The following is a 21267-nucleotide window of genomic DNA, read 5'->3' on the forward strand; positions in this document are numbered from 1 at the left end:
ATTTAAAATGGGGGGGGGGGGGGGGCTGAACATGCTTCAAAAATCACAAAATAGAAGGCAATTTTCATGTTTTTGAATTTGAGTGAAAAAAGTGGGAAGCTGAAGTACCTTTAACCTCCCATTCCGCAGCCTGTTTTGCGTATGGTCATTTTGCTTTGCATATGAGGGCTCTGGATGATAAGGGCGATTCAAAATTTCATGTTAAAGGAGTGATCATTATATGAGGTATTCTTGGATAGACCGGACTCGCTCAAACTCTAGCTCAAAAGGCACAACCTCGGAAGAGCATAACTATAACAAGCCTGTGCAAGCATTGGGGGGGGGGGGGGGTGCTTTTCGTCAGAAATTTGGTACTTCTCAACACTAATTGTTGATCATACAGGTAGAATTGGTCAACTTTCGACTCCTGGGAAAATATGACATGCATAAAAGAGTGGTCAACTTAAAAACATTTAACATTGTCCTGACGTGCAAAAAATAAAAGGGCAGACAATTTGATATTTTAGGATATTCATGATATCAACCATAATGTTGACCATTTTGTAGTTGATGCAAATTTTGATCCATTTTACCACCATGGTTGATGGTATTTTTGGGGGATGTTGATGAAAACCGAATTATTGATGAAGTACCCCCCCCCCCCCACAAAATTTTTAAAGATTTTATTGGCTTATTTTGGTTCTCTGAAAATGTAAATAAAATGGACTAGAGCACATAATGTATATTTCATTCTTCAAACATAATTTAATGAAATATATATATATATACATGTCACATGTATTTCAAAATTTACAAATGGTTGTAGCCATATATAATCATATGTACAATATATTACATGGTTAAAATGTGTGATAAAAGTTCACCACTTGGACGGAATTTAGATAAAATTTTCAGGAATTCAAGAGCAAACTATTTTAGTAATAGATACATTTCATGAGAAAAATGCATTTTTGATGCAAATCATTGAATTCATTTAATGATTAATTCATTCTTGCAAATACTTCCAACTTGCTACTTAAAACTGAACTCCAAATCCAATCAAATCAATATAAAAGCTTTTCGAGGTACACGCAAATATATTACTATTTCCCTATTTCATTTAGGATGAGATAAAGAACAAAATCACAAACATGGCCAATATTCTGAAAATGATATCTTATTTATGAATTGCTACAGTGGTCAAAATGAAATAAACCATTTGTTTTCGATTGTTCATTTTGACTTGTGCCTTGGACCAAGGGCATGAATTCGCACACTTCCAACCAAATAAGCTTTCAAAATTTGTTATTGACAGAATAGATTAGATAAAAGATACAATGATTTTCAGAATAATGGCCATGGTCTTCAAAATCATTACATTTCTTGCAACATACAAATATTTGCATATTTCATAATGTTAAACAGATATTTTGGTGGTTGAACATTTGAGAAACTGGTGGGGGTACATAGGTGATGAACAGTATGTAAGCCTTACTCCAAGTTTACCCCAGTAGTTAATTTATTGGTAAGCTATACACCCGTTCCATTCGTGGATCACAATAAACCAGTCTATATACAAAACAAGTGGAATGCCTCTGGCCGTCTCACCTGCATCACGCGATTCAATATAGCAGCAGTGCTGATTTTGAAAACTACTATAACTCGCACAAGATGTTCAGTGATACTTGGTTACTCTTATTTCCACGTTTTATGAACTAGACCAATACACTTATAGAGATATGATGGCAATTCAACAAATACCCCCAACGTGGCCAATGTTCTTTGACCTTACATGACCTTTGACCTTGATCATGTGACCTGAAACTCGCACAGGATGTTCAGTGATACTTGATTACTATTATGTCCAAGTTTTATGAACTAGACCAACACACTTTCAAATTTATGGCTGTAATTCAACAAATACCCCAATTTGGCCAAAGTTCATTGACCCTAAATGACCTTTGACCTTGATCATGTGACCTGAAACTTGCACAGGATGTTCAGTAATACTTGATTACTATTATGTCTAAGTTTCATGAATCAGATCCATAAACTTTCAAAGTTATGATGGTAATTCAACAGATACCCCCAATTCGGCCAAAGTTCATTGACCCTAAATGACCTTTGACCTTGGTCATGTGACGTGAAACTCATGCAGGATGTTCAGTGATACTTGATTAACCTTATGTATAAGTTTCATGAACTAGGTCCATATATTTTCTAAGTTATGATGACATTTCAAAAACTTAACCTTAGGTTAAGATTTTGATGTTGATTCCCCCAACATGGTCTAAGTTCATTGACCCTAAATGACCTTTGACCTTGGTCATGTGACATGAAACTCAGGCAGGATGTTCAGTAATACTTGATTAACCTTATGGCCAAGTTTCATGAACTAGGTCCATATACTTTCTAAGTTATGCTGTCATTTCAAAAACTTAACCTCAGGTTAAGATTTGGTGTTGACGCCGCCGTCGCCGCCGCCGCCGCCGCCGTCGCCGTCGGAAAAGCGGCGCCTATAGTCTCACTCTGCTATGCAGGTGAGACAAAAATGGATGTGTGGTTCTGTAACGCATGCACTTCAATATCTGTTTTGAATCTAAGTACACAATAAGGGACCTATATGCATGTAAAAGAAAACTTTTTGATCCTAGCGGTTTGAGCTTTCAAATTTCTGATTTACAATCGCATTTCATCTATTGGTCCATGAACCAAATATTGTCACAGATATAGAATGTACCAACTTCATTTTCAATTTATCAAATATTTCAAGTTAGCAAAATATGTGAAGTGGCATGGTCAATAAACATTCTGGAACACAGCTTATAACCATGTTGGTATGACCATTCCTCTCAATTGCCATCTATTATTTGCCACCATCCTGTTCACTTCCTTGTCCCTCTGATGGGGATGGAGTAGGTGGTCTCTTGATGGGGAAGCTAAACTCCTCATGGACTCTAAGCTGACCTTGCTCCTTCAAGGTCTCTGAGATCTGCAGGAGACGGTTGTACTTGGAGATCCTCTCGCCTCTTGCTGGAGCACCAAACTTGACAAATGTAGCTCCGATACCAACAGCCTGTGAAACATCATAACATTCTCATTTGATCAACATGATATATTAGGTTTTTTTTTTTAATTAGATAGTATTCATTGCTTGCTTCACTTCAGTTTACATAAAATTATACTAACAGCATAGACATAAATTTCAAACTATTCTACAATGCTAAAAACAGTACCACTTAAAAAAAGCTGTTTCATATCTGGATAAATATATCACACTATATCTAAAGTATATAAATTGTATCCTGTGTTTGATCGTCATGCGATCTGAATTAATCTTGAAATTACATCATCTTTCAAGAAATGGTACTAAATTTTGGCACATGGCATCGCATAGAAATGCCACTGCACAAACTATTGAAGGATGGTTTTGTTTCAACATGACAAGCTATAGTGCTTCTAGGGCGATTTTACTCAGCTGCTAGTTGCATACCCTCTTTATTATGCTCGTCTTGACACTCATCTTTGACATGAAATTGAACGTTAATTATTGATAAAAAATAATAGGGTTAGGGTTTGGGAGAACCTCGGAAGGCAAGTAGGAATCATCCCAACTTAATTATAAAGACAACAAAAAAGCAAAATATATGCAGTACTGATCAGTCATCACTATCTAGCCTATCCAAATGAACATGTCAATAGGTTATCTCCAGTAAAACTACTGTAATGGAAATTTAAGTTTGCTACTTACTAGATCAGCTAGGAATGTATCAGATGTATCACCAGGTACACAAGAGATGGCTGTGATTGAGGCTTCCTCTATTATGGAGAAATACAGAGAGAGAAATACAGAGAGAGGGGGGGGGGGGGCAAGGGAGAGTGGGAAAGGGATGGGAAGATATATTAAGAGAGGGGTAGATGGAATGCACAAGAGATGAAAAGATGCTTACCCATAGATCTGAGCCCAGTAATGTAAAATAAGATCAATAACACTGCCATCAAAGTCAACATTTCCATGTACATTACACCTAAGTTACTATTTCAATGGCAAGTGTTTCATATCACCCTTTGATGCTAGTTACTAATCTTCAACTACATATGGTTTGCATAATCACTTCAGATAGGATAAGATTAGACAAGGATTGAAGAATAGCTAGATTTGACATCAACATCATCAACATCTTCACTGTGTTTCGAGCATATACTTGATCGTCCTTACTTAGATTGGTTTATTTCCAATTCGTCTAATGCCAATTCGTCCAATTGCCAACTCGTCTACTACCATCTGGTCCATCATCAGTTCGTCTACTCACCACATGGTCTACTTTCATTTAGTCTAATGCAATGCCATCTAATAACCAGTTGGTCCAATAGCCATTTAGTCCCATCACCTTTTGGTCTAATTAAATTGAAGTGTTTATTGTGCAAAATGAATGAAAAGAAAATGGGTATTAGACCAATTGGTTATTAGACGAAATGGTGATTAGACAAAGTGATGATTGGACCAAATGGTTGTTAGACGAAATTATGATGGACGGAATGGCATTAGACTACATGAAGGTAGACCATGTGGTGAGTGGACAAGTTGGCAGTGGACGAATTGGCAATTTACCCTTAAATCATACATTTGTAAAGGAAACATAAAAGATGAAATATGATAGCTTTTGATTTCTAAACAACAAATTAATCATACCTTTTATAATTGTAGCTGCCTCTATGATGTTGGTAACTGTTGTCATCTGACGCATACGCAGTGAGGCACCACTTGCTGCCAGCTCGCCAAACCCTTCTTGAACAAACTTCTCTACACGTGGGTAGACGTGCTCTCCTATGATGTAACACCTCTCCGAAACACGCTCGCAAAGTTTGGTCCATGTCTCAGAATCCTTAGATTGAAGATCAAATAATAAGACAAAAATATCTTTACCTGAGCCTCTAAAGCCACGATGCCAGTAATATGTTAGGCTTAGGAAAAAAATTGACTTAGAAGAGGTATATAACACATGTTTGCATGACTTGGCCTAAAAAAAAATCATTGCTTCAACTTTATAGGCAAATAGTTGACTTAGTTATGCTAGGTCAATTTACATAAGTATACCTGCACTACATTCATTCAAGACCAAATTATGAATATTGAAAAGGAGCAATCATGCTGATATGATTATAAGAATGCAAAATGTCTGCATAAAAAGCAACACGCCATGTTACCTCAATCCTCAGATAATTTGTATAACGCAATTCAGGGCTATATTTCATCTCATTTTCTATTTGATTCTAAATTTTCACCAGACTTCTCTTGGCTCCAAACAGAATATGCTTCCTATCCTTTAGATTCATCGGTTTATATAATTTTAATTAATACAATATCCCATGATTACTTGTTTGCTTATATCAATGATCTAACATGATATCTGTTGATGTTATCAAAGTAAAACTCTATCATCTTTGTTTCTACAATACTTCTTTACCTGTTTTAGTATTGAATCAGTGAATACCACAATCTGTTGATGATGTCAAAGTAAAACTCTATCACATCCCGGGGGGGGGGGGGGGGGGCAGTCGAATGTATTGCTGTACACACGCGTGGCCAAATTTCCAAACATCCTCTAAACGAGTTTGCTTGGCTAGTCTTTAAAAAAAAGCTTTGAAAAAAAACACATACCCTAAATACGTTTGACCCTGCCATTGACCATTGACCAGTGTTTCAAAACTACCCCTTTTTCTTAAAAATAGGTGTTTTTGATACCCTTAACGAGCGCACGCACGGCCCGCATCCAAAACTTAAAAAACACCCCTTTAAACGCGTTTTTTGGGGTCATGCATGTGTACAGCAATATATTTGACTGGCCCCCCTCCCCGGGATCACATCATCTATAATCTTGTTTTTATAACTTTCCTGAATTAACATTCCTACAATCAACCCAATAAAGTGTATAACTTACTACTGCTGTATTAATGTTGCTTTTTGGTTATTATAATTTGTTATTGTTTTGATCTACATGTTCATTTGCTTACCTAAAAATCAATAAAACACATAAGAAAAAGAAAGATCAAAAAGTATTTCTTTACCTGTTTTCTGAGTGGATCAATCAATGCCACAATAGCAGGGTATCGGTTGATGATGTCGGCATAAAACTCTATCATATCCTCTGATGTCTTCTGCATTCCTGTCATTACTTCATACTTATTCTTTTCCTGATAGAAAAAAAACCATACAAGTATTTAATGTGACATAATATAGCTCAAGCTACTTACAAAGTTAGTCCATTTTTTTCATTTTACCTGGACATGAGCTGAAATAAAGTATTCAAGTAGTAAATCTCTCTCTGCAAATAATTTTTTCCTTGGTGAAGGCTGACATGTTTATATCAATGTCTATCCAATGAAAGTCCTGAATTGGATGTGGCAAAATAAGTCATATACTTCTTTTTCTACCTTATTATTCTGTGTACAGTTTTTTCAATATACATGATTTATTTTCTTTAATTAAGATGCTATTATAAATAATGACATATCTGATCATATGATCAGAGAAGGAAGAAACTGTTTGGACTCTAATTTGACACAATGATTTGTTTAGAATCATTTTAGAACTTGTCTACAATGACACCCTGGCTATTTTGTCTGTATTATGTCAAGAGGACCATTAAGATTCTGTGCAGTGAGCCTTCTAACATGCACAGAAGGAGTATTTCATTGGGTTGGTTATTTTCCTCAATGTTCGCATCCTGTTTGTAAAGTTGCTAGTATCTCCTGAAACCCCCAGAGTTTTTTACATAACAAGATTGAATTCCAAAGTGTTTAAATTGAGCTCTTAAAAAACACTTGTTTTAATTGATTGTCTTTCAAGAGGAATACATACTTCGATAGAAAAAACTGTGGTAAAGTCAGAAAATATGTGAAAAAATATGAAGTAGTAGAACCTTGGTGATACCTACTGGTTCATATATCTCATGGGCAGCACAGTTTAAAGCAATAAAGATGTCTTCTCCTGGTGTTAGTTCCAGGGCTGTAACCGCTTCCTGGACCAGGTCTAGGAACTGTTCTTGACGATCATACTGCGGAGTGAAGGTTCCGTTATCATTGACGTAGTAGGCTGGGACCTATAATCAAAGGAAATAATTTAAAAAAAATTAATTTGTATGATTTTTTATATGGCTGCACTTCTTATTGCATGGGGTGACCTTGGTGGTGGTTCACAAAAATCTAAAATTATACACTATTTTATGATCGAGTGGATGTGAAGTGCCAAAATAATGCCAGCCAAATGTTTTTTAAATATTCTTTTCAGAAAAATTGACTGATTATCAAAAAAAAAATTTCACATTGATTGCGGCGCACAACAATGACAACATGTGTGCTGGAATTTCAAAACAACATAAATTTCTACCTAAGATATTGTTGCATTTGATTTCCATATTCTACAAGGTCATATACGCAGCTTATTGAAACAATATACAGGGTAGTATATCAGGTAGTATATCATAAAGCTCTTTGTAAGGTACACACAACTTTAAGCACAAGTTTGCGAAAAGAAAGAAAACAAAACACACTGCTGGCTTCATTTACATTGAAATTTGTTTATAAGAGGACAGACCTCCAGATACGGGTGATCGTGCTACTATTCATAAAACAGAATATGTTTGGCCATAAGTGTTATTATCCACACTTGTTACTCTCAGAATAGTCCACCTGCCACTGGGGGATCCAGGAGGGGGGGGGCACAGTCAGCCCTTCCCCCCCGCTTTTGAGAGGCACAATTAAAAATTGTAATGTAAAAATACTGCTAAAACAGAAGTGGCCCCCTCTTTTGAAAGTGAAGACCTTTTTTTAATTTTTAATTTATAGTTTTTGCTTGTCAAATTTTTCCTCGGGATGATGTGCCCCCCCCCCCCCTTTCGAAAAATCTGTGATCCGCCCCTGCCACCAACTATAGATTGTTGGCAATGTTTTTTAAAGTTATACCTTGTGAGAACAATCATGAAGGTATCAGACAAAACATCCTCAATGTTTGTATATCTTTAGGTCAATCCCATCTAGGTCTCTCAACCAACAATAACAACCCATAGCTGATATCAAGTGAGTTCAACAGATTAATATGATCTGAATGACTTACCCCTAACTTGACAAAGAGGAGCTTTCCTATTTGGTGATAAACAGCTGTCACTTGTTTCATTCCCTAGATTAGAAAGAAAAAATAAAGTAATGAATAATTCAAGACAAATTAAAGACACCATTTAAGAGGTTTTTAACCATTATAGTATCTCTTTATCAAAATAAATTCACATTTTGAAACTTGAATGAAAAGAATAGAAAAACGTGAATTAAAATACTCAAGGGAGTTAAGTGTTCAAACTACTTCTTCTTCCACTCTGATGCAGACTGCTGCTTGCATATCATTATACCCTCACACGTATATAGTCCTTTACTGATCTTGAATAATACTGAATGAGCATGTTATAACTTTTATCATTGCAATGGTAGTATTTATTGGAAACTTGGTAACATTTACACAAGCCTCCATTCAATATCAACCTTTTAATTTGTTAACCTATTATCAAAGGTAAATTTGGTCACTACCTGACTTTAATTTATATTTTATATTCGAGGGATTAGTGCCCCTACCACCCTTAAACTAAGTTATGATGTCTCTATTACTGTGATAGATACATACCTCTTCCAATGACAGTCCAGGTTTAGGCAGAATGAAAAGTTCTTTGATGAGGTTCTGCTTGCCTGGGGCTGGTTTACCAGAGCTCAACACGCTCACCATGGGCATAGGCATAGTCAATACGTCCATATCCTACAAGAAATTAAATCAATTATCATTCATCAAGCATATTCTCTAATTTTTACTCCTTTATAATTTACGGTACTTTATTGGAATATTATGATTGTTCAGTAATAATCCCTTACTGTTAGTTGCTTACAAAATAAGCAACTTTGTATCATCCGCCCAAAAAAGTTTTAAACATAAATTCAAATATCACTGCAATACAATGTCGGAAATATTCAATATCCAGATGATGGAGACAGGCAGCAGTTTCAAAGAAATATTGAATCATTTTCAAACATATACTACTGAATAATTATTACACAATTGAATAATAATATACTACTCTTGCAATAATACAGTGTGTAAGGTTGAGTAAACCATCATTGACTGTCCATATCAAAATAAACAGATGACATACATACCACATTTCCAGCAATATTGCAGATGTGTTCATACAGCTGGACCTTCTTCACTGCAGCTCCCGCCTTGGCAACAGCCTGAGATACGGCGCATGCTGCACTGCATGCTGGGTATAACGGCTCTTTTGGCTCCTCCATTGCTACTATGCCTGACCTAGCACTCCCTGCTTTCTTCTTCCCTTTGGGTGAAACAGTTTTCTCCTCCTTAGCAGGCTCCTTCGGCTCCTGGTTGAGCTCCTCTTCGATCCTTTTCAGCCGCTCCTCCTCCTCCTTCTGGTCAGCCTCAGCTTTCAACTTATCAATCAGTGTTCTGAAGAAAATGTGACGTAAGTGTAATAATAATCTCTCTATGCCTTTATAACATCTCTTATGGAAAGTCTCTTAAAATCAAGAATGATGTGCAACATGGTTTATATAATAAATATCACAAAGCAGTCGGCTAGTCAAATATACACAAGAAAATCCTTCCTTGTTTGGATGTGATAAAATGTACACCCGTATAATCACAGTGTCTACGAGCTGAACTCTAGTCTAAATCATAATATGAACTGATTCTCCTATCTTTACCGCACATGTCAAGATAGTTTTGTAGTGTATATTTCATTATCACACTCACAATATTTCAAATATTTCTCCATACTAAAATGTACAAAATAGTGCAGGCTGTGACCAAATTATATTATATAACTTTTTCATACTCTATTAATATAAATTAGGACTTGAACTTGAAAAGGTAAACCACATGGCAGCCCAACACTGCATTGGATGGAATTTACATTGGTTCACATAACAAAATACAACAAATAATCAATCAAGACACATTACATACCTGCTAACCCTTAACCCCAAGAAATGGGCTGAATGAAACGGCAACGGATAAAAATGGGGACATTGCAAAGTTTCCAAGACAATGGTACTTGATGGGGGGGGGGGGGGTAATCCCTTTGGCAGCTCATACAGGAGCTATACTGGTACATACAGATTTCTCACAAAAACAAGTACACAACAGTTGAAGTGGCTCTCTACATGTACTTGGCCAAAAATAGGGACAGTTGGCAGTTATGACATAAGATTAAAGCGTAATTGAACAAGTATGAATAAAGTGGGATTTTTTTTTTAATAGAGATTATGAAGTGTGACAAAATAATTCTTATATGCTCACATGACTATGTCATCAGCCTCTTTCTGATCAGTAGGATCGACACCACATAATGCTTCAGTGAGTTGTCCATTGATCAGTGATACGGCTGCCTGTGTGTTCTGCAGCCTCTCCTTCTCATCTGCTTCTCTCTTCTCTAGCGCTACATTATCAGGGTAGTGATTGTAACTGCTAGCAGTAGCAGTAGAGAAATGCTGAAAGATTGAACACAATAAATGAATGAGAATTTATGAAATAGACAAGATCCCTCCCTTCCTTAAACCAGAATACACTTTTTATTGCAGCAATAGTCTTGTATCAATGAAGATGTTAATGAAATCATACAAACAACTACATTTATGAGGAAGCATTTGATAATATTCAATAACACCCGGAATAAACAATATCAATTTTTTTTTCAGTAAAATAGCCTAGTTATCAAATATCAATTAAAGAATTGATAAACTGATGTAATTTGGATTCATCCTTTAAGATCATCCAATTGATAATAATAGGTTAACATAGTAATCATAGTCACTTTGACAATTACATCAATAACACCGTCCTCATCAAGTCTTTTCCGCTACCGATACAAACGAGCTAAAGCAGCATTCAGGATCAAATGTGAAACATTCTCTATTTTGACTTAACTCATAATTCTTGAGCACAATTTCATAAAGTTTGTCAGCACTGACAAGTTGCCTTACTCTGACAGTTACCATAGCAACAGTCAGAGACTAGTGCTTCTCAGCTAATTAAAACCAAAGATTTCAATTAAACTGTCAGGGCTGACAATTTAGTCAGTGATTACAACTTTCTTGAAATGCCCTCAGACCAAAATCATGTGTACTTTTCATCAATGAAGGTCTCATGTTTAAAAACACTGTTTAAAATGTGCTTTTAGCAGGATAATTCTTTAAAAAAGATAGGCTACTGAACTAAGAACGCATTCAATTAAAAATAATGCATTCAAATCATCTTTAAATGCTACCTACTGCCATCTGCTATTCACTGTACACAGCCTTTGGGAATGAGAATAGGCCTATTCACTAGTCAAAAAATTAAATTTTGCTTAACTAGAATATATCTTAAAGTAAAAAAACATTTATTCTTACCTTTTCCAATCCTTTGATGATACATGATATATCTGCTTGAACTGTAGGCTGACCTTTGCTATCATACACCTCTCTTCCGTTTACTTTGTGAATGACTGGTGGTTTCGCCTTGCTTTCAAAATACTCAGACTGAAATATTCAAGGAGAAAATATAACAGATAATTTCCTTTAAAAACATGTACATGATCTTAGGCTTAAAGGGGAATCCAGCCTTGGCCATAAAACGTTGTGTTGGGAAGGAGGAAAATAATTTAAACAGAATGGTGAAAGTTTGAAAGAAATCGGACAAGCAATAAGAAAGTTATAGCTGCTTTAAAATTGAGATCAATAATAGTATGTAGATTTCAAATTGGCAACTGGGTAAGTAAATTATGACAAGGGGCAAGGACAACTTTCCCATAGGCCATGTACTTCATTATCAGGGATGTGTGGTTTTCTCCTAAGTACCCATTCCCCTGGGGCAGTAATCTAAATATAATCCAGGTAGTATATTGTTTTATGTCCTCATGAAAGAAAAATATAACTTGAAATAAAACCTTTGGAAAAAAATGACATTTTAGCCATAATATGTATTGGAGTACATGGAAGAGTAGTCCTTGCCTTACATCACTATGACATCCCATATGCGGCCAATTTGAAGTCTCCATGGGTATAGTGATTACCAATATTTACAACTTTTAAAAATTCATAACTTTCTTGTTGTTTGTCCAATATTGTTCAAACTTTTACCTATCAACTTGTCTGATTTTTCTTTTTCTTATAAAAACAAGTTTTTATTTGGTTTGGATTCCCCTTTATTAGCTGTGAGTAGCTTTTGGACTCAAGACTGAATATATATAGTTCAATATGATTCTAAGGTAAAATAAATTGAGAATTACAGAGGTTTGAGGGCCTTATTTGGGCAAAATATTGATTGATCAAAGTTTTAAAAATCTTAGCAAATTCACATTCATCTGTATTACATCATTACATTCCTTCCAGCTACATTTATTGGTTGATGATGCAACATCAAAGAAATATTTAATGCAAATCTCAACATAAGTCTTTTATTGTGAAGTTTGCTAATTACTGCGAGTAAAAATATTTCAATCTAAATCTTTAAACCGTGCATATTGGAAGTTTCTCTGTATAAAAATGCATATTCTGTGTCTAAAAATTTGCTTCTACTTCATCAGCTGTCAATATGAGAGCTTATAAAATCATCTTACCAAATAGCCATAAACATCAGCAGGGTTTTCATGGAACATATTATTGAGAACTTCCTCAATCTTCTCTGGGACTTGATTCTCTTTGTAGAAATTAACAGCCCTTTGCTTCATCTCATAAAATTCTCTTGCACTCCTTTCCGAAGCTCTACTGGCAGCCATCTTAGATTACAACTCACTTCAATTCTTGATCTTCCTGTATTGGAGAAACAAGACATTCTAACTTAGACCAACAGCTTCAGTCTCTGTAAATTGGTTGTTCTGCTGAACTAAGTTGGCTCCACTCACCAATAGAAAATGGGTGAAACAGAATGAATGGGGATGATAGTAATGTCAGAAATTGTTAACAAGAAATGATGGTTATTCCTGTCTAATTCTAACTAGGCCTAGATCTATATTGCATTCTAAAAGTACTCCAAGAGTCAAGAACAGAAGTAATAGACAAATACTGAAATTAAGCTTAACTGAAATAGCCACCTCCATCACCAAATTCATACCACTCAAGCCTCAGCAACTAGCACTTAGCAGCTCAAGCGATAGTCAACAGGCGCAGGGAAACCACACACTCACACAGGGGCCGATTGCACGAAAGGGTCTTTGCAAAAACCATCTTGTGTCGCCCATTTGTTATGATGAGCCATGTGAAACGCATTTTAAATTAATTACCTGCAAACATATTTTATTCAATCTTTGCTTATATTTCTTTATAAAATGATGTGATCACTGATAGATCATCATGAAATTGTATACAAATTGATTTAATTGCTAGCTAACAAATTTTATTTGTTTATCATACATTTCAGAAATATCCCGCATACAGCGCATCATAAAAGATGGGCGACAAGAAAGACGGTCCTTGGACAGTCGACAGACCCTTTCGTGCAATCGGCCCCATGACTCTGCCGCGGCAGCGGGGAAGAGGAGGCTAGTGTGGTGACCGGAGCTGGAGGCGGAGGTAATGAAAAATGAGAAGAAAAAAACCCCACTTACACTAGCTGCTGAGCATAAGAATATGACCAAACTTTGTAAATGAAATTACAGTTTCATTTTCTAAACATAGGATCTAATTACATATGTATAAGAGAACTTACAATATTTAAAAGGTGAATCTTCTTCGTTTCTCCGCAATTGCCAACCGATCTATCTGCGATCGACGTTCTCGATTGACATGAAGTAGTAATGCAGTATATCTCAAGTTCTGGCTTATGGCAAGCTATCTATTGCTTGATTCCCCTAACCCGTTGATTTTTGTATTGTCTAAATAACAATACAGATGCTATTTAAACAAACACCTTAAACATATTTTTTAAAGTTTAATTGCTATAGATTAAATTTTAAACTATTTACAGCAAAAATAAAATTTTAGGGCAGTAATTTTTAACAGAGTTTCATCAGGTTTCAGAATCATGAAGCGTGCCATACATAACCCGGAAGCAAGATCAAAGAGACTCCCTAGCAACTGTAAACAATTACATGTATACACACTACTACTGCTAGCTGCGAAGTCTTCGTGTACGTACGCTGAGACCTGAGACTGAGTTGAATAAATGCACCGCAATTTTTTCATTATCAAACTATCTTTAGACAAATTACTACTTTTACTATTTCGGAATGATTCTGTAAACTGTAATTTGTAAAGAGACATACTTTTCAGAGGAGAGAAAATTTCCAAAGTTGCAATGGAATCGAGTTCACGGATCAAAACGACAGGATCCAATTACACGATTGCCACTGGCGCTGGAGCCGTCCCGTCCACCTCCACTTCGAAGCGGAGTCGAAAGGTGGCTCTGGGCGGGGATGAATTCATGGCAGCGGCAATCGGAGATACAGCCTGGCTCAGACAGACTCTAAAAGAGGGGAAAAATCCTGAAAATTTCGACAAAAATGTAAGTGTTTTGAAATAATCAAGGTATGCTAATCATGGCAAAACACTTAGTCTAGAATTTGGAACTGTCGATGGCTGTAAATTTAGTTCATTAGAATTTGGAGTTTCTGATCTTTTCTATTTGAATATTTTTATTCAATAATGTAAGCTAAATAATATTCCAATCCAGGGAAACCCTGGGATTGGGAAAAAAACTGTTACTTTGTTATCATAGATAAGACAAAGAGAATTATATAAAAATCATAATTTCAGTTTGAACATATAGGCTTATAAGAAATTATAGGCTAAGAAATGCAATTATCCAACCTAATTTAGGAACTTGCCTTTGCAAATCATAATGTGAATGATAAATGTAGATGACTTTTCTTTGAATCATTAATTTTGTTTTAGCATGTAATAATACAACAATTCTATTGCACAATTCCTATAATACACAACTGTGCATTACTTAACAGGTAAAATAGTTTTAAAACAAGAAGTAAACAAAAAGAATGATTAAGATATAATTACAGGAAAAAGGAAAGCCTCCTGTCTTTACAAATTATATAATAAAAATGACTTATTTTTTTAAACTCTTAAAAAAACTAAGCAGGATTTTAGTTCAACTAACAACACATGAAGGTTGTCTAGATTAATCTGAACATATCTACAGATGTTAATGAGTTGTTAATAATCCCTTGAATTAAATTCCGCCTTTTTTATTGACTGTTGAATCAATATTTATGATCTATGACTAAATGTTTATTTTTTACAGGGATTATCTGCTATTCACCTGGCTGCTCTGCATGGTAGAATAGAATGCCTGAAACTTCTGGTTGAGAAGTACCATGTGAGTGTGAACTTGGCCAGTTCTACAGGCTGGAGACCAATCCATCTCTGTATTAACAGCAGGACAGGAAAGAGATCTCTGGAATGCATGAAATATCTCCTGGACATGGGTGCAGATCCATCTTTGTAAGTTGATTGTCAGTGTCTTCACGGTTCAATGTGTTCAGGGTGTTGCTGAGGTATTGATAGTATTTTTCCATTTAATGTCGCTATTGTTGTTTAGTGTTAATATAGTATTTCTGATTGATGACAAGACTAGTCTGACTTTCCTTTTTTCAAAGTCGTTTGGACTAGCAAGGCTCAGCAGCCAGTCACAATCAATGTTTTCATGCTGGTATTGAGAAATGGCAAATTTATCCTATATGATATTAAGTCTTTATGAAATAGACCCTATATTTGATCAATTTAAAACTTTACACTAAGAGTAAATAGAGTTTGACTTAACCAACTTTGTGATTACGAAAATTGGTTCAGAAATAAATGTATGTAGTGAATTGTTTTTTAAGTAAAGATTTTAAATAGATTGTATAAATGAATATTAAAGGTTGATGTTAATTTGAATATTTATTCAACATCCTCAATATTTCTCTAGAGTATATGTTAAATTTAATTCTCTCTTCTCTCACATGTCTTGATTGAAATTCTTCTTAGCTATAATATATTTACCAATATCTGGTATTCTATAAGTTTTTCATCTTATGATTTTATGAAAGAGTTTTTTATTGTAATCATTTTAATATTTTGTAGATCAGATGTTAAGAGAAAACATTGACATGACTTTACCGCTGTTATGTTCTATATATCTTTTTGTGTAGACCCAATGAGGATCTGATGACCCCTACCCACCAAGCTGCCATTGAAGGAAGTGTTAAGTGTATGGCGGCTCTTCTTGCTCATAATGCTGATATCAGTACGCCTGATTGTAATGGCCATCTACCTCTTGATTATGCAAAGATTTGGGGGCATAGAAAATGTGCCAGGTAAATGATTTTAATGATTATTTTACTAATGATTATACTGTGTAATTAATTATTCATCAAATCCCTTCAGCAGGTGGGTCAATCTGCAGTAAACTAAGAAATATGATTCAAAAGATTATTAGGCAAATATTTCATATCCTTTTTTTTATCAATCATTCAGTTGTTCATTTACTCATTCTATTCATTCACAGATGTATTTGATATTTCATTTACTTGTTTGTTTCCATTTAAGTTTTTTATGATTAGTTAGTTGGATGAAATTGTTATACATTTGAACTCTGGACATCAATTAAATGGTCATTGCCCGTTTTCTCAAGTCGGGGTTGATTTAATTTCTTTTTTTGAAGTTGTGGTTTAACTATGGATAGCCAATAGTGGCATAAATCTCTAACAGTATAATTACAATGTATCAGCTCATTTTTATCTCAAATCATTGTTAACTGTTTCGGAAGGATAAATAAGATAGCTTTCTTCACCTTTCACAAGTTAGGAAAGAGCACAGTAATCATGAATAAATGTAAAATGTAAGGTAAATTTTGACATTTTTAGCTTTCCATAATTTTAGAACAGAGTTAGACCATGGTCTAAGTTAAACCCGACTTCAGAATATGTGCTCATGTGTTAATTACTTTGAGGTAGTAAATGAAATAAACTTGTTTTCACCCACTCCTGCATAAATTTGCATAGTATGGGTTTCATCAATTGAGAAAGGATGATCTAAGTTTTATGAATATTTGTCATTTATTAATTATAACTGTGATTACCTTTTGATAGAGCCTCAATCATAAATAAACACCAATTCTCCTTTTCTGGGATGCAAGGTATATCATATTCTTGACTAAATTCATAGTTATTTTAGTAATATAGTTACTGGTTGGTGCAATATGTTACTGCTTTGATGACATTTCAAGCGCAGCATTTTAGTTTCAAGAAATATTCAATTCATGTATATTTCATCTTTTCATTTCATAGGCTACTGGCATCAGAGACATGGAAGAGAGAGAAGGAAGCAGAATTGACCAAGGTAACTGAGCTGCAGCAGCTTAAGAATCTTAAGGATGCTGTTGACGATTGTGAACAACAAGATCTGCAGGCTTACAAGGAAATCCAAGCTGACCAGTTGTTCGATGAGTGGATGGAAAAGAAAGGTATAGCAGACAAACAATCACCCCAACTTGTCTCTCATAAAAAGGAATCTTCAACACTTGGAGCAATGGCCAATCAGCTTTACCAGGCTAACAGTCCTCGGAAAGCAAATGTTCCTGCAGTCAAGCTACAGGCTGTTGGTGAGAAGACTGCAGCAAAAGGAAAGGCAAAGGATTCCAAGGGAAAGACACAAACCAAGTCAACGCCAGCTCCTGTAAACACCTCTGGTGCAGAGCGTATTGTAGCCAAGGAAAGGTTATGCAAAGGCAAGACAAAGCCAAAGCTAGAGCCAGTAGCAAAGGTCAAAGTCCCCATCCTCGAAATCACTGGAAATCAGAACCTTGACAAGGTTAAACTCTACACACAACCTGTGCCTGACCTTCCGCAAGAAGTCATTGACAGAATACTCCTTGAGAAACTCTCACCCCATGAACGTCCTCTTTCCTTTAAATGCAAGAACATTATCGATGCCCAGCACAGACGCCTCTATGATGACAGCATTAAGCCTATCCAAGAGGTCTATGCCCACATCTCAAATGATAAATCATCAGTGTTATTTCCGGGAGTAACCGGTTCTGGGTCATCATCAACAAGGACAAGTAGCATCTCAGACTCAGACAGTTTTAATAACCAGAGAATAGCAGGTGCCTTGAAACACATAGCCAAACCTTACAAATTTCCTCAGATTCATGGAGAAGATTATACATATGGCTTTGAAGTATTATGATCCTGATCCCCTTTTTAAACTACTGCTGAGTGTAATCATGATCAAACAGATAAGAAGGTCATCATAAAATCCAATATAACAAGCCATATCTATGACTTCATCTGAGATATACTTTCTTTTGGATAAAAGGATAACTTGGAGAAAGATGTTTGTTTTTCTTAGCTGTTTAAAAACCAAGTCCACTCCAAAAAGAAGCTTATAACGCTAAAAATGTCATCAAAATTAGACGGGAAAAGGAATGTTATGGCATTTTAAATTTTTACTTATTTTCACCAATCATTTATGCACAACATATTAAGTGATATCTAAGTGAGAGAGTCTATGACACCACATAGCCACTATTTCTTTCATATTTTATTATAAATAAGATATGTTTTCATATTTCAAAATATGGACTGACTTCAACTTAAGCATGTAGAATAATCTATTGAAATTTATTATGATATATTCAAGTGCTTATTTATTTTCAAATTCACAAAATTAAAAAAATTATGGTTTTTATTTTATGAAAAACAAAAGAAATAATGTGTGACATTATGGAAATGTTGGTTGGAATACACTTTATTTTGTGCAAAAATTGTTTTGAGTAGTGAAGTGAAAAGCTTCAGAATTTCATAACTTATTTTATATCCAATTTTGAATTTCTGTGTTCTTTCCCACCACCCCCCCCCTATTCATGTAAACTTATTGTTGGAAAGGGTATTAAAAAAAACATATGTATTGAATTAGTTTTTTTCCTTTCCCCCTCACATAACTCCCAAGGTATTATTCCAGTGTTCAGACATTAATATGTAAAATACAGGACACAGCTGCATTTATGATCATCTTTACTTTGGAATCAGTGGCGTACCTAGGATTTTCCAGGATTTTCGTCAGGGGGTGCAAAAAGGTCTTTCAAGCTCGTCAGGGGGGGCAGGGATACATGCATGGGTGGTGGCTCGTCAGGGGGGGCAGACTGCCCCTCTGCCCCCCGTAGGTACGCTAGTGTTTGGAATCCACTGTTGCTAAGAAAGCACCACATCTCCCCTGCCAAAAAAGTTTGTGAATGAAATAAGAAATCTTGGCTCCAAATTCACATAAAGGTTAATATCGTTTTCATGGATAAAACTTCATATTAAGGCATTCTGGAATAAGTGTATGAACATGTGAATGTCTAAAATTTTCAATAATTTGGGGGCATAATGGGTTGCATTCATAAATCAGCAACTCTTTTTTTTACTTTTGCAATCAGTATTGTTGGTAGTAATCTGTATACAATTTTATCAGAATTTGTCCTTATATTCTTGCCAAATGTTTAAAAAATTAAGCAAGTAAGTATTCAATTTGGTAGATAAGTGTTACCATTTTATGTGTAAATTTTTTCTCTGAACGAAAAAAAAATTCTGATTTGGCCCCCCTCTTCCCCAAAATAAAACCAAAAAAAGCATCGAGTAATCAAATAGTCTAAGATACAATTTTTTCATAAGTTTGTTTATGTGACATGTATTATTCATTTATTTGATTTTGTTCATGCTTTTGTACCAAGATGGTCATTAAATTTCATTTGCCTAAGAAATCAGTGATATATTTTACTTGCTTTGTTTGCAGTACAATAGTTACTAAGCTCTGATAGATTATATTATATTAGTTATTTAATATAATCAATCTGAAAATTTCAATCATACTCAGTATTAATGAGATTTTTTAGATTGATTAATATTAATACTTTATAATCAGGAGATGTATTTTCAAATACTGGAAATCTTAGCAAATAATTCATATACCATTTTGCTTGACCTTACACGGTGCTTGTAAGTGCTGTTTATTTTTTTGATAGATTTGAAAAAGAAAGGGAAAATGATATTTGAAAACAAGTTAACATTTAGATTACTAGTATAGTAATAAAAGAATAATAAAGTAAATGTTTAAAATGATGATATCCATGGAAAGCATTGTTAGTGAAAAGTTTTGCTAATAATAATGTGACTTGCAAAGCGCCAAATCCACTCTATATAGTGCTTAAGGCCATTGGCGGCGGAAGCCAAAAAAATTAGGGGGGACCACAAAAATTTTTGACAAGCAAAAAAATAAATAAATAAAAAAGGTTATCAGCCTAAATTTTTAGGGGGCGATACCCACAAAAATTTTGACAATCAAAAAAAAAAAAAAGGTTATCAACAAAAAATTTAGGGGGGGGGGTCCCCTCCGTCCCCCCCGCTTCCGCCGCCTATGCTTAAGGCGCATAAAGAGCTAAAAGTTAAGAGTTTTCAGAAGATTTTTAAAAGCCTCTACATTTTTTAAAGTTTTCACGAAGGCTATTCAACAAAGTGGGGTACGCATGACTTTTCCCCCCAAGTGTTTGAAATGAGATCTAAACGTCAAATATTTTATTTTAACTTACCTGCCAAATTAAAAAAAAATAGAAATGAATGTGTAGATCTCAATTTTCTCTTCCTGCTTTTATCAAGGAGAATGCAACCCGAATAACAAGTTGGCTTAAGAGAAAGCGGGGAAAAAGAAAGAGATGAACGAAAGTTTGCATAAAATTGGTCAAACAATAAGAAAGTTATGAGTTAAGAACAGTAATGCTATGGAGGTTCTCCCATTGGTAATGCGAAGAAGATCCCCTTTGCACACAATTTAATAGTTCCAAGAGATTCATTCTCAATTAATATAGTTCAAGATTTAAAAGAAAATGCTTAAAATATCCTTAATTATAAGCACAGAGGTAGCATACAGTCAAACAACCTATACTCATTTTTATATGCTAGTCTTTCTCTTTTTTCTTCATTTTGTTTTACAACTTTTAATTTCACAGAGGCAGTCGTCCCCTGCTCCTGTGGGGCCTCCCCTTGGGTATAATTCAGGTGTTAGGATGATACCCTTCCTTTTCATAATGAAAACAAAAATGTGTTTAGAATGCTCAGATTCTATGTCTAAATCTAAAAAAAAAAGAGACGAAAAACGCTTACGCATCGCTCATGCATGTTTGAGCTATGCAGATTGTTCTTGATTTAAAACCCATTAAAACATGCTTGAATTATCCAGTGTCATAGCAGAATAGCAAACATTTTCTGCTCGCGCTTCGAG

General features: G+C 35.0%; 2 protein-coding genes across 2 annotated transcripts; one reads left to right on the forward strand and one right to left on the reverse strand.

Annotated features, from left to right (window-relative positions):
- Nucleotides 1-720: 720 nt before the first annotated feature.
- On the reverse strand, nt 721-13809 carry LOC129273545 (enolase 4-like). Its single transcript, XM_054910597.2, has 12 exons — nt 13724-13809; nt 12636-12828; nt 11428-11556; nt 10337-10527; nt 9178-9484; nt 8654-8782; nt 8096-8158; nt 6918-7082; nt 6049-6174; nt 4673-4865; nt 3731-3798; nt 721-3055 (listed from the first exon to the last, which is right to left on the reverse strand). The coding sequence occupies exons 2-12, from the start codon at nt 12792-12794 to the stop codon at nt 2846-2848; spliced, it is 1740 nt and encodes a 579-aa protein (XP_054766572.2). The 5' UTR covers nt 12795-12828; nt 13724-13809; the 3' UTR covers nt 721-2845.
- A 286-nt stretch (nt 13810-14095) lies between these two features.
- On the forward strand, nt 14096-19753 carry LOC129273546 (ankyrin repeat domain-containing protein 53-like). The gene is made up of 4 exons (XM_054910598.2): nt 14096-14518; nt 15272-15471; nt 16161-16325; nt 17298-19753. The coding sequence occupies exons 1-4, from the start codon at nt 14312-14314 to the stop codon at nt 18196-18198; spliced, it is 1473 nt and encodes a 490-aa protein (XP_054766573.2). The 5' UTR covers nt 14096-14311; the 3' UTR covers nt 18199-19753.
- Nucleotides 19754-21267: the final 1514 nt, after the last annotated feature.

This window comes from Lytechinus pictus, chromosome 12 (genome assembly GCF_037042905.1).
Source record: "Lytechinus pictus isolate F3 Inbred chromosome 12, Lp3.0, whole genome shotgun sequence".
NCBI lineage: Eukaryota > Metazoa > Echinodermata > Echinoidea > Temnopleuroida > Toxopneustidae > Lytechinus > Lytechinus pictus.

What these genes read in the sequence shown, in the direction of transcription:
- LOC129273546 (XM_054910598.2), top strand. Translation starts at nt 14,312, where the DNA reads ATGGAATCGAGTTCACGGATCAAAACGACAGGATCCAATTACACGATT. An exon ending in CTGAAAATTTCGACAAAAAT is followed by an intron (nt 14,519 to 15,271) that starts GTAAGTGTTTTG and finishes TATTTTTTACAG; the next exon opens with GGATTATCTGCTATTCACCT. An exon ending in ATGGGTGCAGATCCATCTTT is followed by an intron (nt 15,472 to 16,160) that starts GTAAGTTGATTG and finishes CTTTTTGTGTAG; the next exon opens with ACCCAATGAGGATCTGATGA.
- LOC129273545 (XM_054910597.2), bottom strand. Translation starts at nt 12,794, where the DNA reads ATGGCTGCCAGTAGAGCTTCGGAAAGGAGTGCAAGAGAATTTTATGAG. An exon ending in TCATCAAAGGATTGGAAAAG is followed by an intron (nt 10,528 to 11,427) that starts GTAAGAATAAAT and finishes TCAATCTTTCAG; the next exon opens with CATTTCTCTACTGCTACTGC. An exon ending in GAGGCTGATGACATAGTCAT is followed by an intron (nt 9,485 to 10,336) that starts GTGAGCATATAA and finishes CATTTTCTTCAG; the next exon opens with AACACTGATTGATAAGTTGA.